The following is a 21,729-nucleotide window of genomic DNA, read 5'->3' on the forward strand; positions in this document are numbered from 1 at the left end:
ATTGTCAACCACTAGAGATCGAGGTTTATCCGTTATATATATATATATATATATATATATATATATATATATATATATATATATATATAGTAAAGTTGAGTTTATTAATGAGATATAAAAAATTAAAATTAAAATTAATTAATTAAAATACTTTTAAACTTTATATACGAAAAATACATTTTATATTTTGAAATTTGTTTAAAAAATATGTAATTTAAAAAAAAAAAAAGTTATTAATACCTTTAAACATTTTTAAAAAGTTGAAAAATATTTTAGTACCATGTTTCAAAAATACTCATAAAATTTACCAAAAAAAAATATATATTAAAACTTTGGAAAGAATTTATATTTTTTTTTATTTATTTTTTAACTTTTATCCTTTATATTATATGCTTATTATTATTATTATTATTATTATTATTTTCCTTTAGTAATTATCTGGTAGAGCTCTGGCCGTCAACTTTGACATAGCCTCACAAGATCCACTTTTTATTTATTTATTTAATTCTAATATTTATCATATTTTTAAAAAGCTGTGTATTTAATAATGATTATTTGATAAACATGTGAAATTATTATTTTTTAATTAAGAAGTATGAAGTATATAGTAAACTATAGAATGTTATTTGTATGAATGTCATGAAATCTTTGAAATAATTATATAAATAATATTGGGTTATGAGCACGTTTTTATTATGTATTTTATTAGTCGAACAAAACTGTACTATGAAAGTTGTATAATAATCTATGTCAGAGAGTATGCTACTATAATCATATGTGACACTCGGATAGCAGGTGTATGTAGCAACTTCTAATATGCAGGTTGGGGTGCGATACTAGCATGAGCACAGGAGGGCCAATGCCTCGATAGAACTTAGATGGATGGATGTTTGGGACATCCTGATGAGATGCGCGACACTCGGGCCCGTTCTTGATGGTATGACTGAGCGAGTTATGATGGCCGACGACATCCCAAGACTTGGGATGGCGTCAAGACATATGGACCATGTTGATGGGGATCGAGATGATAAGAAGAGATGCGACGTTGTATTGAGAGACCTTGGACCTGAGCAGAAGCAAGGTCGAGCTGAATGACTTGGCCTAGCGTAGAGGCAAGTCGGATGCACATGTAGGCAGTGAGTGTGCTCGAACAAGCTTGGATTTTGCACAAGCGATGTTCGATTGGCGAAGACAAACCTCGCCTAAGGTCCGACGAAGCCACAAAGTCGGGATGAAAAATATATAAGGGGAAGTAAGGAGAGATACATAAATAAACTAATAGCACACATGAACGAGAGTGATCCTAAGGTTAGGATAATAGAGAAAAAAAATTTAAAAAGAATTGAAGTTACTATCTATACCAACAATGTGTATCTTTTTTTTTCGGTGACTCAATTATAGAAACTCCAAGCTTTAACATATTTAGCTCGAAACAATTCTATATTAAGCGACCTCTTGAAAAAGTTTCAAGAAAGCACGTGAGTAAGGAAAAAACACGATAATACAGTCAAATCGCAAGAGATGCCGGGTAATGTCGAGGTCATCAAATGTTGCATCTTGATTTCAAATCCAGATCGAAAACTTGGACATGGGACGTCACAAATGATATCAGATTGGTACCTTTTCACTGAGAGTTTAAAATTCAACTTTTCCTTACTAACATCCCAACCCGAGTCACAAGGCTAGCTCGATCCCATAGAAGATGGTAGTCGACCCGACACGTTATATCTATCAAGTATGGTTAGAAAACTAAATCATCGGTAAAAATACGAAGGATAAAAAAACGTGAGCGTATATATATATATATATATACAATAAAGTAAGCAAAACCTCAATTGGTGATATCATGGTCAAAAGTAGAAATGAAATTAAGAATAAGGTTAAATGAAATGATGTTAATTCTCTTAAGACTTTGGTTGTCACACGCATCTTCCTATTTCGATTAAAACAAACAAAACCAATGAAAACGACGTCGTCTTCACAAAGCGCACACTTCATCTTTTACGGCAAACGATAGAGAGCCGTCTCTTTCTTCTTCTTCTTCTTCTTCTTCTTCTTCTTCTTTAAAAATCACTGCAATCTTCTCTTCAAATTCATTACGGATTCTCCCAAAACCTTGAGATTCCATGGATTCATCTCAAATTCCTCTCTCTGTAGCCATGTACGGCGGCGAAAACGGTCTGAGAATGCAGAGCAGCGCTCTGTGGCGGTCTTTCAGAAACGGCGATTTCGAAGAAGAAGACGTGTGGAACGTTCTCGAGGAGAAATCGATTACAGCTTCAAATTCCTCCGATGATTTGGATTTCTTCGCCGATTCGTCCATTTCTGAATCCGTTTCCGCTTCCGGAATGATTCCGAGGTTGAACGGCAGAGGCAATGCTCGGATTGCTCCGAAATCGGCTCCGAAATCGATTCCGCAGTGGTTCAAACCTAACGGAAGTGAAACGCCATGGAAATTCGATTGCGACGACGGAGTTGTCGATGAGAGCGAGGAAGAGGAGGAAGGATTTGAGGAGAGAGTTCCGCCGCATGAATTGATTGCAAAAAGGTTAGTTAGGGCACAGATTTCGTCGTTCTCTGTGTTGGAAGGAGTTGGAAGAACATTGAAAGGGAGAGATCTGAGTAAAGTAAGGAATGCTGTTCTTACCAAAACTGGATTTCTGGAATCACTGTGACATTCCATTTGCACTTATCATCAATCTTTGTGAATAACTTTTCTTCATTTCCATTTCCATTTCCATTTCGGTTAGTGATAATTTAGCGTCGTTAGCGTTGGAAGATGAAAGTTCCACATCGACTAACTTAGAGAATGATCATCTGAGGAATATTAACTTCATTCGTACGAGGTCTTTTGGGAAACTAAAGCAAAGCCATGAGAGTTAGGCTCAAAGTGGACAATATCATACCAGAAAGCGGAGAGTAGTGTTCGTCTAACCGTTAGTTCTTCAAATGAAATCAATTGCATAATTTATACCGAAATTAATAAAAATACGTTTAAACAATATTTAATAATCACAAATATTAATAATATTTTTAAAAACTCACAAAATAAAAAATTAAAAGTATTTTTTTATTATTAATAATTTAGTCAAAATCGGCATAGATTAGGTGCTATTCACGAAACATGGTAAACCTATTTTTTTTCATATGGAAATGTGACGAGTAGAGATGTGGAGCAAAAGTCAAGCGGTAGATCACGTGACTTGCATCGAGTTGGTGGCTTATTGGGGTTTTTCCTAGATCAAAGCGGATCAACTCGCCTTCTTATTATCTAAAAGTCAGTCAAATTGGGCAGGCCCCATTCGAGAACATCAAATAAAATAGATAGTCGGGTTTTCTTCTGTCATCTCTATAATTTATAAATTTAAAATGTAAAGGATGTTTCGATAGATTTAATAATAAGATAAAGATGAAAATTAATATTTTAAAGGAAAGTTCTAAAAGTATAAAGATAAATATTTAATATAATAATAATAATAATAATAATAATAATAATAATAAACTTTTTTAAAAAAAATTATTATATAGTTGAAACAAATATAAGTACATGGTTAAAAATTAAAACCAATAAGATGAGATTTTTTAATAGAAAATGAAAAAAAAAAAAAAATAGTCAAAGTTGTAAGGCTTGACTTTTGCAAATTGTGTGGCAACTACCAACCTCGGACCATACGTAGATCACGTGCATGTCACCATCCTCATACAACTTTCAATTTTATTATCTCGTTTTATTATCGTACATTTTCAACCATACGACGTCATGATCTTGACACGCTCATGACAAACTTTAAGGAAAACTCAAACCTCATATAAATTTTTTTTTTCTGTGTTTGTAGCTTTGTCAGATCTTTGGCAAGGTTCGTCTTCGCCAACCGAACACAACACGTCATCATGTATGCAAGTTCAATCATTTGCGACTTAACCAACTTAGTCAAGTCATCAGTCTCAAACTTGCCTCTACTTGGTCCTAAGTCTCTCACATGCATGCGTCACATTCTATCTTGTCATTTTGGTTCCCAACAATATAGCTCACATATCAGATGTCATCCCAAGTCTCAAGATGTCATCGGCTCGCTCATATATACTATTGAGAACAGACCTATGTTTCGGTCATAACATCCTGAACATCCATCCACTCTGTTCTATCGAAGCATTGGATCCTCTCATGTCCATGATAAGTCGTTTACGACATCCGTTTCAAATAGCGAGTGTAAATTCCAACCTTCGACACATGGACGAGGTCGCAATGTCCACACATACAATATCTTTGAAAGATTATTTCTTGAAACTATAGACCCCTTAGATTATTTCTTCGACATGGTCCCCTTCTAATGTCAACTTCATAGTGTTCAAGATTACACTAATGACTTTGTATTTACATGTAATTGATAATATAAATTACAAATTAAATAATTAAATAATAAACCGTTAATTACAAGACTTTATGATAAAAAAAATAATAAATAAAATAAATAAAAAGTTCTAAAGTCGTCCGCTCTCAAAATCAAATAACAAAAATGCATTAATCTCAACCTAGCCACAAAATCAAACTCGTAAAAAATTCATTCTCACCAAAACGTAAAAAAAAAAACTCGTAAAAAAACATATCAATCAATCACAAAAAAATAAATAAATAAATAAATAAATAATCAATATTACAAGAACAAGAACATCTCACTCTAAAAAATATTTTATGACCGTGGAAATGAGGTTCAAACCTTAGACTTGTTGATCGAGAGTATGTCTTAACTGATTGGATGAAACGAGATCGTAAAAAATAAATTTAATTTTTAAAAATCTTAAAATTCAATTAATAATTCTAAAATTAAGAGGAAAAAATATATAACAAAAGGAAATGAAAAGGGAAAAGTAAGAATTTTTTTATTAATTAATCTTTTATATTTTTTTAAAAGACCTCGACGTTTTTATTTTCCTCCCCTCTCCGACGTCTCTCTCGTGGTCAATTGCTCGACGATTCCTATTTTCTTCTATCTCGTATATTTAATTTAAGTACCTATTAGACGCGGTTAAACTTATAAATTTTGAAAAAAATAATTATAAAAAAATAATTCATTTTTAATAAAATTGATTCTTCCATAAACAATAAACATTAGCAAAGAATATTTATTACAGACTAAGACTAAGACGTTCTATCTATTCATGAAGCATTTAGAAATAACTGAGAGACCAAACAAAAACGAAGCTCAAATCCCAATAACCAAAGTGTATGTTATTTAATAAAAAATAATCTTAACAAATAAAAATAGAAATATCAAAAGGTGTCAACACGACACAATTGATTAAGATATTATATTTTTGACGGACGGTATGTTGGATGATGAAAGTACCGCATCGGTTAATTTAGGGAATGATCGTGGATTTATAATCAAAGAATACTCTCTCTATTGGTATGAAGCCTTTTGGGAAAGCCCAAAGCAAAGCCACGAGAGCTTATGCTCAAAGTGGACATTAACATACCATTGTGGAGAGTCGTGCTCGTTCTAACACAATCAATACTATGAATCCCAACCTCCACCTACTCGATTTAAAAAATAAATTAAAATCAAAAGGCAGAAGGCAAATCTCATCCAGAATCAATCACGTGTAAAAGAAAATATTAGCTTGTTGGATATAAGGCTTTCTTTAAACCAAACAATCAATTTGGAATCATATCCAATTTAGATTTGTGAACATGTCTTTCTAAAGCATCTACTCAGTTCAGAAAAAGTGCATAATTCTTTGTATCTAAGAATAAATGACAAATGCAAACATTTATGAAGAACATGGTGAGCCAATCAACAATCAAGATCATCTCATTGGAGCAAACTGGAATACAGTAGTTACTTACAGCACTATGCCATTGGTACGTAAATCTTGGATGTATCAATCAAAGCAGCAGCAGCAGCAGAACCAAAGTGGGATTTTATCCAAGTAATGTAATTACAGAGATCTATAGCTCATCAATCCACCTGTGACTATTCTACAACCCAAAAATAGAATTTTTATCCTCAATAATTTCTCAGATAGCAAATTTTTCAGCACTTTCAAAGCAATTGACACAAAGAAAATCATTTTCTTTTTTTTTGTCATTTTTTATGGTGGGGGGGTACCTGATATTTAGGAATGTGTCTGTGTCTGGGACTCTCAGCAGGGCAGTGGAGTGATCCATTCTCTACAGTAGGAGAACTCGAAAAATAATATATATTGTCTGCTAAAATCCGTTCCTCGACTGCAACAGAACAATCCCACATCCTGCTGGTGGATATTGCTTCCTGATGTGGATATTCCTCATTCCTAATACATAAATTAGGATGAATTCTCCAACCTCGGGATTTTCGAGTTTGTGCTGAATGCAATCATCTGTGTCGTACCGATAAATTGTTTGTTCTTGTAATTTGGTGCAACATAGAGGAAAAGTTGTCTCGGTTTCATCCCCAAAGGTTGCAGGTTACTAACATGAATCTTGTTTGCAAAACTAGCCTTCACTTAAAGTTGCAAAGCCAGGTCTGGCTGCTGGGAGTCAACCAGAACACTAGAGGATTGTTTCACGGGAGACCCAGGAGAATGAAAACCAATATTCAAGTCGGGAGGAAGCATTTCGTGTTTCTTCCTTGGCTGGTTATGTGGGCTGAGAGCTTGCCAAGTCGACTGCAACTGGAACTTAGACATGTCGGCCTGAACTAGCTGAGGGTAAATCATGGACCGGTTTTGCAGCTGTTGTTCATTTGCTACAAGAGTGGCTTGTGGAACAAATGCCTGCATAGGGAAATTACTCTTCTCAGACTGAAGCTGATTGCCTCCAGCACGAAACTCGCCCCATGCTCGTGTCATTTGTGGATGAAATTCCCGAGCTGGATTATACAGTGAATCTGCAGAGATTTGACTTTTAGATGTGGAATTATCTCTGACTTGTTTAAACCCTCCAGCCCCAATGGACATCCATGCACGAGAAGCCACTGCAGCAGCATTATTAGAATCGTTTCTCATTACAGAAGGAGCTGATGATAAAGCTGGCAGAGAATCAGATGAAGATTGATTGGATGAATTCTCTTGTTTTGGGGCTCTTTCAGGTATCATCATTCTCATCAATTGTACTGGCTTACTGGGGTGTAAGTCCTGTCCATGGGAAGTTGCCACTGGAGCTGTTTGAGAAGGCAAGCTAGGAGACGATACAGCAGCCCGTGGACTATTCAAACAATTGCTCGGGAATTTACCATTAGGCAATCCTCCGGTCACCACGCCATTAACACTGGGGAGTTTATATGTCGCAGATTGCACAAGATTCAAGTTTACCGACGAAATATCTCTAGATCTAGAAGTAGTTATATTCAGATTGGCTGGAAGCTGCTTCTCTACACCAAGATCAACATTACTTTGTTTAAATGAGGGCAAGGAATTTAACTCAACTTGGTTTTTAACCTTCTCTCCCTCTGTAAAATTCTTGGTCTGTCGGTTTTTCCGTGGAGATAGACCGGGACTTGGGGTGGTGGACCTAAAGAAAGATGGCTTCCCATCTAAGGTGGATCCTCTAGCGAGACCATTCACTTCTATACTTGGTGCACTTAGAGGACATTCCTTCTTTGGCAAAGGAGTGTCTGAAGGCTTTCCATCCTTTCTTAATTCGCTGTTATTATTAAAACCAAGTTCCTTCTGGTTGTTGTTCTCAAACAATAATACTGGTGTTGGAAGTGGCTCGTATTCTCCAACCCAACCACGGCCAAATTTACATCCAACAGGTACAGCCTGCTGAATCCTCTGGGATGCAACTTTCCACGCACTAGGACCGAGTGTCGCAGCAAATCGAGCCAGACTCCTTGCATAGGAATACTCCGCATGAAGCCCAACCTAATTGCCAAAAAAGAAAGGAAAGGGAAAATGTGAAAATCACAGGATAAGACCACTCAAAAGTGACTGCAGAGACCAGTTTCTTTGTGACAATACCGCAACAAGCTGTCTTATTTCATCCTCAAAGGTTGAAAATATCGACTCCGATCTTGGCGCTGGTGAATTAGAAATATTGTAAGTTGCACGGCGGTTGTCATCAAACACAGATGTCTTTCTCCCTAATTTACCTAGAAGACCCTTTCCTGTAAAAGTCAGTAAAACAAACTGATTTCGATGTCGCCCAAATAACTTGCTTGCAGAGTTATCAGGAATCAAGCAGAATCATTGGAGAATTAGGGGGGGGGTTCTTCGCTATACCTGAGAAGAGCTCTTCAGCCCTGTCCAGATTAGTAGTATCAAGGAAGGAGGAACTACCCTCTACTTGCCCATCAATATTGTTAGGAACCTCACAGTGAGCACCATGGATTGGATTGGAACTGTTCTGTACGTCGCCCGTGCCAGCAAGTGTTGCACCTGAGGAAAAATCAGATCCAATGGGTTCCTGAAAAGTCCTGAAAAAGGGTTTCTTTGGTGGTTGTTTCTTGATGTATGAATTGAATTTTGTACTCTGCTCCAACTTCAACTCTTTCTCCGAGCGTTCAACTTCAATTCTTACCCTCTCAAATTTCTTCTTGGCAAGCTCTTGAATGGAACGTGCCTTTACAAAACCAAGTATGTTAACTAATTCAGAAGACACAAAATAAAGAAATTTGAAACATCAGAAGAACTATACCTGTTTGTGATAAATGGTTTCTGGTGAATTGTATTGCATTGCATTTGAGCATATCAGAAATACGTCACGCTGCATCCAAGACGCTCAATAATTAACAAAATATAATAACCCCTTCATCAAGCATTATTCTCAAAACAAAATCAGTACATCAAAAGGAATGAACCTTCACTGACCCAAATAGCAAAACTACAGAATATATTCAGAACGCAAGGGCAGCAGTGGCAAAGCACTGATACTTTGATGGACAATATATACACAGAGTGAAAGGAAAGGAAACCCAACTGAAAACCAACAAGCCAGAAGATTCAATTAATTTACATAAATGAGTGAGAGGAAGAGAGTGGCTATAAAGTTTCTGAGATTGACTAGTCAACTACGACGTGGAACAACCTAAATCCCAAGTTTCCTCATCCAGTCTCTTCCCATTGTCAAAAATCCTCCATTCCAAGTTTCAAGAACTCCAAAAGTTTAGACATAGCAGAATTATTTTGACTTATTTCCATGAATGGAAGAAGCTGCTATTAAACTTGGCGAAGAATGTTGGAATGCAGAGACACAGTTCTATTTGAGACTAAACTGTATGTATGAAAAAAATACATAAATTTCATCCGGGGTGAAGGGTAATCCTACAAGAGGAGTATGGAAACTTCAATAGGCCTAAAAGAGTACAACCAAATGAGTTTCTAAGCTCCACTGGATGAGCCAACGCTTAAAAACATTCAGAATTGAAATCTAGATATACGCATTAAAGATTAGATGAAATTCAGCTGGTTAGAAGATTAGCAGCATGTTATCATCGACCATAGAAAACCAAATATCCATGGAGCAATCAATGGTGGTTTTACATGTTAGGCTAGGAAACTTAAAGGCACACGCCACCCCCACCCCCGGCCCCAACCCATGATAAAAAAAAAAAAAAAAGAAAAGGAGAAGAGTAAGATAGAAAAGAGAAAAGATCAGCCATTAACGTACAAAGCAATGATATTCTGACAACTGTTCCAACCCCCACCCCAAAAGGAGACAAAGAAACATAGGACTGTCAGGCACATTAACACGTCCAATGAAGGGATGAATCCTTCGTGGCATCATGTTTGTCGCTTAGTCAGCCCCCAATTAAGCGGCATTCCACAGCTCTAATTGACCGTTGGATCATCAAAGGCTTGGAAAAGCCAGGACACAAATGGATAACCTTAAAGGCACGTGCATGTCGAAGAAAATTCTTCAACCAAAGAATTGGGCACCCACCTCAAACTGCTCCAAAGTTGAATATGATCCGTTAGCCAACTTGTTCCTAACGGTAGCAAAGTCCATAGGATGCTCAATGACATCGTGATAGTCAGGAAGCTACAACAACAAACATTATTTCAAATTTGGATGCCGAAGAACACTTGAAACAACCATTTAAAGAGGGGGAAATTGCAGACCTCTTCAGGATCAACTGGTTCAGCATACACACCATAAGTATCCTTCCTGCCATCATTTCAGATATTAATTCTAAGAACTTGGAATTTTCACATCATAACAGAATAAAAAAGAAAAAGAGATTCAATTCCCCCCCGTACTTCTGAAGTTTGTCAAGAATCAACTCCAATGTCTTCTTATCAGGTAATGGCAACCCGGATGATCGATCTGGGGGAGTCCCTGATCAAAGGAACACCACAAATTAAACAAACCCAAATCAAATACTAATCTCAAAGATCAAAAGAAGACAAAATTGGAATAAACCTGCAAACTAGAATCACAAATTGAATTGAAAAGAACATAAACCTGGAACAGAGTCGGACCCCTTCGAGCCCACCTTCCTTCCCCTTTCCTGTCAAAACCCATTGTGTCAAATAAAAGGGCATATAAACAAACTCATAAATTCGCAATACAGCACGAGTGATAAACAAGTCGAGAAAGAGACAGAAACAGAGACAGATAAGGCAGACAACAAGGAAAGAGAGAGAATGATATGTGAGTGAGTGAGTGGTGGAGAGAGAAAGGTGGGAGAGCGTGATCAGATTCTGTAGGGGTGTTAGTTTTTGACAGTTGACCCCAAAATCCTTAAAACCTCTCCAAAGACCTAGAGAGAGAGAGAGTGAGTGAAACGGATGCTTGAGAAATGGAAAAGAAGTAACACTAATTTTGAAGTCTGGGCCAATGGCGTAAACATCTCAGTGATCTTTCTGCCCTCACGCCTCTCTTGTTCATCAATCTTGTTTGTATTCAAGTACCTCATCAATGTCATCATCTTCATTTTCATCTCCATCTTCATCGTCATCCTCTTCTTCACCTCCGCCAATCCTCCTCTTCTTCAATGGCTTCCTCTCTGGTTCATCTTCCCCTTCCGACGCCGACGAACCGTACTCCGCCGCGTCCTCTCCACGCGCTCCTGACCTAGAAAGTCTGGCCACCGGCGACAGATGCTCTCCGTCTCTGCTCTGGTTCAGCTTCACAACAAGCTTGAGCTTCTTCTCTCTTCTTCTCTCGTTCTCTTCCTCATCCTCATCGTCTTCTTCAAGAAAATCGTCGAAATCGATGTTGTACCGCACATTCCGGCTGCGGAGGCTCCGTCGCGGTTCAGATTCCGATGATATCAGTCCTCCACCGGACCGCCGTGCCAGATCTGCCTTCGATGGTCTCCCTTTCTTCTTCCTCTTCACGATCTGACCCATCCCTTTTTCTCTCACTACGAGACTTTCTCTCTCTAGAATTCACTCCCTCTCTGTCTCTCTCTCTCTCTCTCTCTCTCTGTCACTCCTTTTCTTCGGTACATTATTTTCGATGCTGTTTGGCTTTTTCGTGAGGCATCTGTGAGGTCCGAACCTAACCACAACTGCAGCCTCGTTTTCCGAACCTATGGCTCTGACCACCCTTCGGGATTAAAATTCATCCACTTTTCCTGTTTTAACCCTCCAGCGTAAAAACGATGCTCTTGTAAGACGGCGTGTAGTGCTGCCCGCTACCCGATCTCTGCCCGCTTCACCTTCCGTGTTGCTTTTGCTCCTGCCCGTGGTTCTACGTGATTTCTCTCTCACTTTTATAGCGTACGCGCTTAAAGCGCGTGAATTAAGATACAAAAATAATAATCTAAGATTAAATTATAAATTTAGTATCTAAATAAATAAATAAATAAATAAATAAAAGTCAAAACTTAGTCTGTAGAAATTTAAATTTTAATAAATTAAATTGACCAACTTTCATGAATATTTGGCATGACAAGTACGCCCCGTTGATCAAGGGTTGACTCATTTTCTTTTCGAGTCCCTTGTTCGACATTTGAGGATTTACCAATCTATTGGCACGATTGGCCATGTTAGATGAACACGACTCTCTACAACAGTATGATATTGTCCACTTTGAGCATAAGCTCTCGTGCTCTGCTTTGGGCTTTCCCAAAATGCCTTATTCCAATGGAGAGAGTATCACTTGATTATAAATTCATGATCATTCCCTAAATTAGTCGACGTGGAACTTTCATCATCCAACATATATGACCCAATAATCGGATCAGCTTGAATCATGGGTTGAGTTGAATTTTTAAATAATTAAAAATTTGGATCCGTTACAAAGTTGACATTTTTTTCAACCAAAAAATACAGTTAGAGCTCAATCTCACCTACTTTTAAGATTATTATAAAAATTAAAATATTCGACGTTTGTAACCAATGTTAGAAATATGTTGTGATTTGTAAATATTTGATATTTGAATTTTATGAATTTTTAGTTATTAATGTAACATACATCGTAGGTAAGTAACAAACCGTGGTAACCCAACTACAAAATAGAGGATTGAAAATTTTATTTGGGTTGTTCGGGTCGTTAATCCAACCAAGTATAAACTTTGGGTTAATCTAAAAGACTTACCACCGAACCCAACCCAACCCAATCTATGTACACTCTTAATCTTAATAAATTTTGAGCCGTTCTTCGTGGTAAGTAAGTGAAATTTTTAATTCATGTAAATCAACTAATAATTCAATTAATAACGAAAATATTATGTTCAGTCCAAAAACACGTACAACGACCACAATGACTAATATACCCTCAATCTTGAACAAATATGCTTAGGCTGAGCTGCAATAATATATGAATAATTATTAATGGGTTCATTTCACCTTTCAATGATATTGAGTAATTAATTTAAATATAAATATATATTTTTAATTATTATTTATTATCTATCTATTTTTTATATTGTTACTAAATTTATAATAATGGACACGATATTAATATTAATTCATTTAATTTTGAAGGGAGAAGGTAATAATTTTTTATTGCTATTATTACTATTTTTCCATTTAATCGTAATTATTAAACTAAATTAGATTAATTACAGAAAAAACGGTTTAAAATATTGTTTTTTAATTCCTTCCAATTTTTAACGTGAAACCCACGCGTAACCTAGGCGAGTGAGAGGTAGTTTTCAAAATTTGTTTGCGAAAGCGACAGTGGGACCCAGTCCAACCCACTGTAGGATATATTATTTCACACGTCTGCCGGACAGGACATTTCCGTCATTTTACAACCTTCTGCCTTCTGTTTACTTCGTCTGCCACGTGGCTGTTCTTTAAAATTGCAGTCAGATTCTAGGTTGTTTTGTATCGTATGAACGGCTCTGATGAAGCCACGCGGCGATCGGAGCGACAATCGACTGGAATGAAAATTTGATTGGTGCTACGTGGGGCCTGGTGGATTTATAAATTATAATTTAATTAAATTACTATTTAAAAATTTTCAATAATAACATTAACATTAATTAAGATAAAAATTATTAATATTTTGTTTAAAAAATTAATGTATTTAAAAATTTTGATTAATACCTTTTTAATTTTTTTTTAATTTTAAAAAATATCTTTAAAAATCATTTTTATTGTTTATTTAATTCCATGATTTATGTTTATATTTTGGTTACTTTAACTAATTCTCAAGAAATGTCGGTATTTAGTTGTTTTTATGACAATGTTAAAACTATGTTAGTATGTTACAATTTTCGTTCGATGTTTTTTATTGATTTTTTTTTGTCAGTGATTTGTGTTTGTTTGTGTACTTTTAATATATTTTATGTAATATTGAATCCGAATAATTATAAATTATTGATAAAAAGAAAAAACTTTAAAATTTTTTTGACAATCCAACCCGCACACTAACCTAAGTGGGCCTACTAGCAAAGCAACAGCTACTTGATCTCAACCAGACCCAGCGCTGGACTTCAAGAAAGAAAGTAATAGGACCTCGACCTTTAGCCTTTTACCCTAGAAGATTTCCCAACACGAGAATAGAGGGTTGGGTTGAGTTGGGTTGTAAAAAGTTTTGGGTTGGGTTGGGTTGGGTTGGGTTGGGTTACCGATACAACCAGAACTTTTAGATTGGGTCAAAAAAATTCTCCCAACCCGACTCAACCCGAATCATGTACACCACTACATTTGAGTACTAATTGTCGGAGTATTTTTATAATTTAGTCTCCAGCTTTTAAAATTTTTAATTATGCATAATAAATTTACAAATTTTTAAGTATTAAAAAATTTAATAAATTATTAGATAATTTTAAAACTCTTAAATTAAATAGACATAATTGAAACATTTTTAAAATATTAGATACTAAAATTATTGTTTGGTTTTCTATTTTATTTGAGAGACTATTTTATTTATTTATTTTTATAATAAAAATTATACTAAAAAAATTATTTGAAATTATATTTTTTAAAATATATATAATTTTTTCTCAATTTCCCCTCCAATCGCTGTAGCATTTGCTCCTTCGTCTTCATCCATGGAGAAGCTGAAGAAGTCGGTGATCGAAATCGCCTACAGCAGGGACCACGCTAAGCTCTCTTCTCTGCAACGTTCCCTCATCCCCTTTCTCTACATGGCGTCTTCTCTCTACAAGCTCGGTTTGTCCCTTCGTCACCGTTTCTACCTCTACGGCATATGTTCCAAGCATCGGTATAGGACCTATTTTGAGCTGTTCACGACTATCATGAAACGCAATTTCTTATGAACTTAAGATCAATTTCTGGTCTAGATGTTGTTTTATGGTCGGTTTTTAGCCGCATTGAAAGGTTTGAATCTGGTTTTTGAAAATTTGGGAGTATGAGTGAGTTGAGTTGCTTGTGCTGGTTAGCGTGTTTTTGCGTGATTTGTTTCGTAATAGCGAAGCCAAGTTGGAAATTGATGCACTGGATTGTGTTAATCTTCATTCTTTAGTTATTGATATTTCTTGTAATTTTTATTTCGTTTTGGTGTTTTTACGTTTTCTGTATGTTGATATGAAGGTTGCCAGTGCCAGTTATTAGTGTTGGGAATTTGACTTGGGGAGGCAATGGGAAAACACCAATGGTCGAGTTCATTGCCTTATGGCTTGCGAGCTCTGGGATTTCACCTCTAATTCTTAATAGGGTAACTCAATTTGAAGATAACATGATTTTCTTTTCCACATTTCACAATTTCAGTACTGATTGATGTGTGCCAAAGTTCGATTTTGCTGCTTGAAATATTGATTTTGATGCTTGAAGTAAGATGGCAATTAAGTTTTGGTGGTGCTTCAAGAATTATTTGTTTGTTAATTGTCCATAGCTTTATGGTATTCTATAAACTAAGATGGAAATCATGAATCCTGCTGGGTTGATGCCTGCCAGGGCTATGCTGGTGGGGATGAAGCTAAAATGCTTAGGAGGCATCTTGCTGGGAGTCTCGTTAAAGTAGGTATTGGAGCAGATAGGAGAGCAACTGCTGCTTGGTATTTTAACAAATATGGTTATGTTGGATCTCGGAGTAGCACATTGACTGAGAAGCGTTGTTTAGAACAAGCGAGAAATCTTCCGAAGTCCGAAAAAATTGGTGCTATTATTCTTGATGATGGAATGCAGGTATGTAATCGTCTAACTCTTAGTTGTTAATGATGCTTTTACTGGGGATCTCATGCACGAGATTTGTAAAAGGGCGACGGATAGAACCAGTGGTATGAATAGGTTATCAGGCACTCACAAGCCTTGTTGATTCTGATTTTTTACTAGGTTTTGCTGTTTAGAGACTTTGGAAATGGATTTTTTGCTACAGATTTTTGACTGTGATAGCTTAATATTGTTCATGGAATTCAGCACTGGAGTTTGCACCATGACTTGGAGATTGTTATGTTCAATGGGATAACACTGTGGGGAAATGGGCAATTAATACCACTTGGACCTTTAAGAGAACCATTGGCTGCACTCGAGAAGGCAGACGTTGCCATTGTTCATCATGCTAATCTGGTAAAGAACGTGGATCGAACTTTTATCGCATATGGCTGCTGGCAGCTTCTTCAGGAAGATCTAACTGCCTGTTATAAAGTCTGAATCTATGTAAACTTGAAATTTATCCTTGAAACCACAGATTTCAGCACAAAGAATCGAAGATATCATTACAACGTTGCGGAAAATTAAGGATTCGCTTACTGTGGTGTTTACCGAAATGGCTCCCTCATTCTTCTTTGAAGTTACAAATGTCAATTCCAGAATATCTTTGGGAACATTGTCTAACAGTGTTGTATTATGTGTTTCTGCCATTGGCTCTGCTGATGCTTTTGTGCAGACAATGCAGAAGGTAACGCAACAATTCGTTTCGTTTCCATCTTCTCGTTACTTTTGGCTTTGTTTTGATGTGATCAAGAACATCGTAGCTTTATCGATGTTTTCTGTTGTTTGCATTAGCATTTCAATCTGTCTTATCCATTTTTCGTTTTCATCTTCTCATTACTTTTGGCTTTGTTTTTATGCGTTCAAGAAGATCGTAGCTTGACCGATGTTTTCTGTTGTTTGCATTAGCATTTCAATCGTCTTATCCATTTTGTACCTAATGTTTTCATTTGTAATTGGAAAATCGTTCCCTGCAGATAGGAGCATATCATGTTGATCAACTCGACTTCACTGACCATCACATGTTTCAAGACAGGGTAACTATTTTTCTACTGCAAGTCTGTCATGTCTCATACAATAGCCTATACATTATAGACATAGTGGTGTTTACACAAACAATCCAGGTCTTACAAACTAGAAATGTATAAATCGAATTATTTCTCTCGACCTTTTTCGCCACTTTCCGTTTGTATTGTTGACGCCTCAACTGTCTATTTTCAAATCATATAGGATATGGCATTGATTAAAATAAAGCTTGAGGAATTGGAGAAGACGTTTGCCTCTAAACCAGTCATTGTTGTTACAGAAAAGGTGAGAGTACAAACAATACACATCTTGCTAAGTTATGCATGATTGTGATGCCTGTCAGTCCTCCCTTGTAATCTTTCAAGGTTTTAGGTTCAAAATTTTATCTTAGAAGTTAGAACCCGTGTCGTCTCCTGGACTTGACCTTTCGTTAGAGTGGAATTTGTATCTGAAAACTTATATCTTCCCAGGATTATGATCGGGATCCAGCGATATTCGAGAACTTGCATCCATACCGTGTTTTGGCCCTTCGTTCTCAACTGAAAATCATGAACATCAAAGGTTGTAACGAGGATCGCTTCGAGGAGTTGTTGGAGAAGACGGTACGACTGAAATTGTCTTCTGTAATGAGGTCTTCTGAGCTCAAAGTTTGCAGTTGAGGTTAGATCTTAGACCATCTAAATAGTTCATGTTCAATTATGATGTATCGCATATGTTTCATGTAATATTGAAAAATTAAAAAAGAAAAAAAGAACATGGAAAACTAATTATAATAATATTGTTGTTGTTATTATAATCGAGGTGGTGAAATCATTGACCAACGTCTCACTAATCGACAACAACTTGTATAGAATCTTGTTGCCCGTCGTCTTCAACCTTATATTTCAAAAGGGTTTCACAGCTAGTAGACATTTTCGAGTTTTCTCATCGATCAATTTGAAGTTTAGTTTCTTATACACAATTCACTCTTTTTCCTTCTATTGGATTTCATTGCTTTGTCATTCTTAGATTTACAACCATTCAAAGCATCTCTGTTTGTTCCTAGTCGTTAATTGGTCGTGGTCGGTCTCGTATTCGCCTCCAATATCACTTCACACGCTTGTGAGAGTGAGTGCTCAAATCTTACCTTAATTTTTTAGATATTTTTGTTCGTTTAACCTCGAAATGTTGTTGATGCAGTATCGTTCACCCTTTGTTATAAAGTGCATAGTTTATCGAGGAGGAGATCGTACGCTCGTTGGCTGTCGAAAAGAGAAGAAACTCATTGTGAAGTAAGGGACAACCAATTGACCGGCTAGTTCAATCCAATACTCAAATCTTACCTCAACTTGAAGTTATTTTCATTACTTCAACCTCAAAATGTTGTTGATGCAGCATCGTTTACCCTCTATCATAAAGTACAAAGTTTATCAAGGAGGAAACCATGCGCTCATCAGTTGTCGAAAAGGGAAAAAAAAAACCATGTGAACGCTCACTATGAATTAAGGGACGAGCGATCAATCCAATTCAATCCGATCCGGCTGGTCCAATCCAACCGAACTGGTATGGTTCAATTCAACTAGTTTGGTCTATTTTCGTTGGATTTTTAGCCGATTTCAATCATATTAATTTTTATTATGATTTAGGATACGAGTGACACCGAGAGGGAGAGGAGTTCAATCAGGTTCTGGGGACACTAGTCTGTCACGTTTTGAAGTTTCCATAGTAAGTAGTTTGTTGGGCACGACGTGCCCTACCTTACATGATTGAGCATAAAAGAGTAATATAAATTATTGGCTTTGGTATTGTGCTCATGGCTTCCACAGGAAACTATGCACATGGCTTCAACAATTTCTCATGTGATCGTCTATTACAAAATCTAACCAACAAACAGAACACATCAACACTCATAGATTCTAAAATTGGTATAAGAAAGAGGGAACTTTCATGTTTTACTTCTTTGGAACTAAAATTCGAATAAACGAACCAATTTTTGATGTTCGTTTACCAATTTGAGTATAATTTTATAGTAAATTACGAAAAGGTTGGTTGTTCCATCTTGTAATTTATTGAACTAGAAAATAAGCAAAGCTTATAATGCACAAACATAACACAAAGCGAGACGATGCCTCCTTGGCCCGAGCTCAATTCCCTTCCTCTCTTTTTGTTCTTCAATTTGTTCCGTTGTATTATCTTCAGTTTCTTTGGAATTAGATCGTCTAATAATTTTTGTTTTTTTAGTACTGGAATAGTACCAAGTCATAAATGAGTAAACAAAAATGTAGAGTAATAGATGCTTTCTTATTTATCTTAAAATAGTATTATAATTTTTATTTAAAATATTGTTAATAAAAGTATTTTCATGTGAACTTATTTTTATTATTTTTTTTTTCTCCTCACATTTGAGTTTTGATATAGTTATCCAATAGCTCGTATCATTCACATGTAATTACAATAAAGAAATGTGAACTTGTCTTTATATTGATTTGATTTGATTGGGTGAAGTACAATGTTTAATATTTTCCACTAGTTCTTTCTTCGAAAATGTATAAATATCTCGACAGCTTGTACTCGAGCCAACTTGTTGATTGTTGGATCAATCTCTAGCCTATTGATATTACTAGATCGGTCTTTGGCTTGGTGATCATTATTAAAATCTTTACACTTCAAATGCCTTTAGCTTATCTACAATAGCTTTAGATGTAACAACCCGGCCCTATGATTCGGATCTTGCTTTTCTCTTTCAAGAGTGAAGACTGTCCCCACAAACCAACACGAGTCCTCCCATCATGTTTTGTCTTCACTCACATGCATCCTACGAAAATTTCAAGCGCCACCAAAAAGGAAGGTGTCCGTTGTTGGTACAGGTAACTTTCAATTTTTTTAAGCATTTCTTAACCATTTTATCCTCAATGATCACTCTCATTTGGATGTGGTCTAGGTTCATTCATGTACCCCTCTTCCGAGTGTCATATGCCCACCAGCTTTCGTCTTTGTTTGTTTTTGAACCACGTCTTGTAACAACCTTACCTAAAATTCAAATCAGTATTCCAAATTCTAGTTAAAATCCTTGAAATCGTTTCATTAGCCTTGAGTCTTATGATCTTCAAAACGTCTTTAGTCATTGAAGATAGATTTTATGTGCACAAGTGGATGATTTTTTTTTTTTTTTTTTTTTTTTTTTTTTTTTTAACATTGTTCGGTGATAAACGAATAGTCTAAAACTCCATTCATTACCAGATTCCATTTCTCACAAGTGATCTTACAATATTTTCAAACAAACAACAAGAATTTCCTTTTTCAATCAAATGGCAAAAGAAAATCACAGAGAATCCGATTCCAAATCTCTATTCTAAGCAACTCAATCCTGAATTCACCTTCACCACACAAAAGCACCGAAAAAAAGCAAAGAAAATTGCAATTTCTGTACAGAACACGAAAAAAGTTCAATGGCTTTACCTTCAATTTTCGCTATCTCTTGTTACCGCCAAAGCCTTGTTTCTTCCTCCTTTCACTGGCGCCTTTTTCTTCGTCTTCCATCAATGCTTTCCCCTCGCTCTCATCGGTACTGTACGATTTCATAATGAACTCCGGCACAATGAAATTCGCTATAAAATACACGATCAGAAGCACGCCGCTACACAGATTGCCAAAAGAAAACAGAAATTGAGGAGATTAATCTCAGATTGGCTCGATTTTCGAATCTAAAAGAATGAGAAAGTAGCGCACCTTGTCTGGAGGAGGACCGATACGTCGCCGGACTGCGACGGAGGAATAGTACTGTTTGGGAGAACTAGAGAGTTTGGAATTGCGTTGGCTGTTAGTGAAGCGAATCGGTTGCTTTGTGGAGAAATGTAAATCCGTGGCTGAGATTGTGAGTTGTTCTGCTGCCGTTGCCGGCGATTTGGCTTGAAATGAGATCGGAGAACAGGCAACTCAATGGCGGAGGTAACGCAATTCATCGGGAAAACGGATTTTACCGGCGGAGGAAGGTAGAGACTCTGCCAAGCCATTTTGGGGTTTCTATTCGCGGTGTACGTTTGGATAACTTTTATGCGAAATTTAAATGAAAAAAAAAAAAAATCATTTTAGTAATTTGACGATTTTGACCTCACAAGTTGTGGCAACAAATTTTAAATTGATTTTAGATCGACTCTCGTTCTCATTTTCTATCATTGTTCGGTGCTCGTCGTTGTGTCACTAATCGGCTATCGTCGTTAGATCCCATATCGGTTAGATAAGAGAATGAAACATTCCTTATAAAAGTGTGGAAATATCTTCATAACAGACACGTCTTAACACTGTGAGACTAACAACGATACCTATCGGACGGAAGCCGACAATATCTGTTAGCAGTGGGTTTGGACGGTTACAAATGCTCGGTGGACTTGGGTTATTACAGTCGTTGTCTCAAAGTCCTTTGTATGATGCTCGAATAAGTAAGAAGCCAAATTTGAAACGAATAGATCAAATGAATAGTCAACCCATTACTTTAACTAGGAATGCAAAAGACCCGACCTGATTTTCGTTCCCAGTTTATAGATTAGTTGATACTGATCGACTGTCGTTGTCTCAATGTCCTATGTATGACGCTCCAATAAGGAGCCAAATTTGAAACATATCGATCCACTGAATGGTCAAACCATTACTTATAATCAAGAATGCAGAAAACTTTGGGGTTTCGTTCCTAGTTTATAAATTTAGTTGTCAGATAATAACGTCGAAGTGAGCAAAACTTTCCGTTCCTAAATTTAATTTTTTATTTATTTTCTTAGGTCCGAATCAAGACTTGAATTTGCCTAATCCATGGGGCACGACTCTCGCTATCTCATGGTGTAAATCGAACTCCCATTAAATTAGGGTTGACTAAAGAAGCTTGCCTCATCGGTAAGTTGACCAAAGCTTGACACGAGCAAAAGGATTTGACCTAGACGAGGTGGGCTAGTAAATCATGATGAAAAACAGCTTGGCTACGTCGAAATTTTGTTGGGACACGTGCGCCCACGAAAAATCTCAAAAACGTTAATTGATGACTTACTTCAAGCTCGGATCAAAACAACCAAACGTTCAAATTAATGCTCTCACATTTATCATATTAAAAACAAAATGGCTAAATTCCACGTGGAATATTACAAAGTTAGGTGGGTAATGATTTTCTTTCCATATTATATTCGGCTAAAAATTCTCGTTGTAATTTATTATTTCCTAAATTATTAAAAGTTTTAAAATTCA

The 21,729-nt window shown here is 36.3% G+C and overlaps 4 protein-coding genes across 6 annotated transcripts; 2 read left to right on the forward strand and 2 right to left on the reverse strand.

Annotated features, from left to right (window-relative positions):
* The first annotated feature begins 1,979 nt into the window (after window positions 1-1,979).
* On the forward strand, window positions 1,980-2,728 carry LOC111787672 (protein S40-4). The gene has a single exon (XM_023667689.2). The coding sequence runs from the start codon at window positions 2,127-2,129 to the stop codon at window positions 2,673-2,675; it is 549 nt and encodes a 182-aa protein (XP_023523457.2). The 5' UTR covers window positions 1,980-2,126; the 3' UTR covers window positions 2,676-2,728.
* A 2,877-nt stretch (window positions 2,729-5,605) lies between these two features.
* LOC111788062 (uncharacterized) lies at window positions 5,606-11,381 on the reverse strand. 3 transcript variants are annotated; one of them, XR_015419954.1, is made up of 10 exons: window positions 10,834-11,381; window positions 10,385-10,430; window positions 10,180-10,258; window positions 10,042-10,087; window positions 9,863-9,961; window positions 8,618-8,686; window positions 8,203-8,542; window positions 7,942-8,087; window positions 6,111-7,845; window positions 5,606-5,975 (listed from the first exon to the last, which is right to left on the reverse strand). XR_015419954.1 is itself a non-coding variant. In XM_023668208.2 (9 exons), exons 1-9 carry the CDS (start codon window positions 11,272-11,274, stop codon window positions 6,487-6,489), a joined length of 2,625 nt encoding a protein of 874 aa, XP_023523976.2. In that variant the 5' UTR covers window positions 11,275-11,381; the 3' UTR covers window positions 6,072-6,486. The 3 variants fall into 3 exon arrangements, 1 of the variants encoding a protein (XP_023523976.2); XR_002814096.2 differs by having other exon boundaries at window positions 5,606-5,980; XM_023668208.2 differs by lacking the exon at window positions 5,606-5,975 and having other exon boundaries at window positions 6,072-7,845.
* A 2,942-nt stretch (window positions 11,382-14,323) lies between these two features.
* On the forward strand, window positions 14,324-18,508 carry LPXK (tetraacyldisaccharide 4'-kinase family protein). The gene is given in 11 exon segments (XM_087120998.1): window positions 14,324-14,545; window positions 14,875-14,998; window positions 15,238-15,468; window positions 15,700-15,849; window positions 15,971-16,180; window positions 16,470-16,529; window positions 16,723-16,803; window positions 16,989-17,162; window positions 17,164-17,625; window positions 17,698-18,060; window positions 18,144-18,508. Coding segments are annotated over 9 exon segments (1,230 nt in total). The 5' UTR covers window positions 14,324-14,372; the 3' UTR covers window positions 17,191-17,625; window positions 17,698-18,060; window positions 18,144-18,508.
* A 1,203-nt stretch (window positions 18,509-19,711) lies between these two features.
* On the reverse strand, window positions 19,712-20,542 carry LOC111788910 (uncharacterized). Its single transcript, XM_023669488.2, has 2 exons — window positions 20,227-20,542; window positions 19,712-20,134 (listed from the first exon to the last, which is right to left on the reverse strand). The coding sequence occupies exons 1-2, from the start codon at window positions 20,508-20,510 to the stop codon at window positions 19,969-19,971; spliced, it is 450 nt and encodes a 149-aa protein (XP_023525256.2). The 5' UTR covers window positions 20,511-20,542; the 3' UTR covers window positions 19,712-19,968.
* Window positions 20,543-21,729: the final 1,187 nt, after the last annotated feature.

This window comes from Cucurbita pepo, chromosome 2 (assembly GCF_057944985.1).
Source record: "Cucurbita pepo subsp. pepo isolate OVF chromosome 2, ASM5794498v1, whole genome shotgun sequence".
NCBI classification, from domain to species: domain Eukaryota; kingdom Viridiplantae; phylum Streptophyta; class Magnoliopsida; order Cucurbitales; family Cucurbitaceae; genus Cucurbita; species Cucurbita pepo.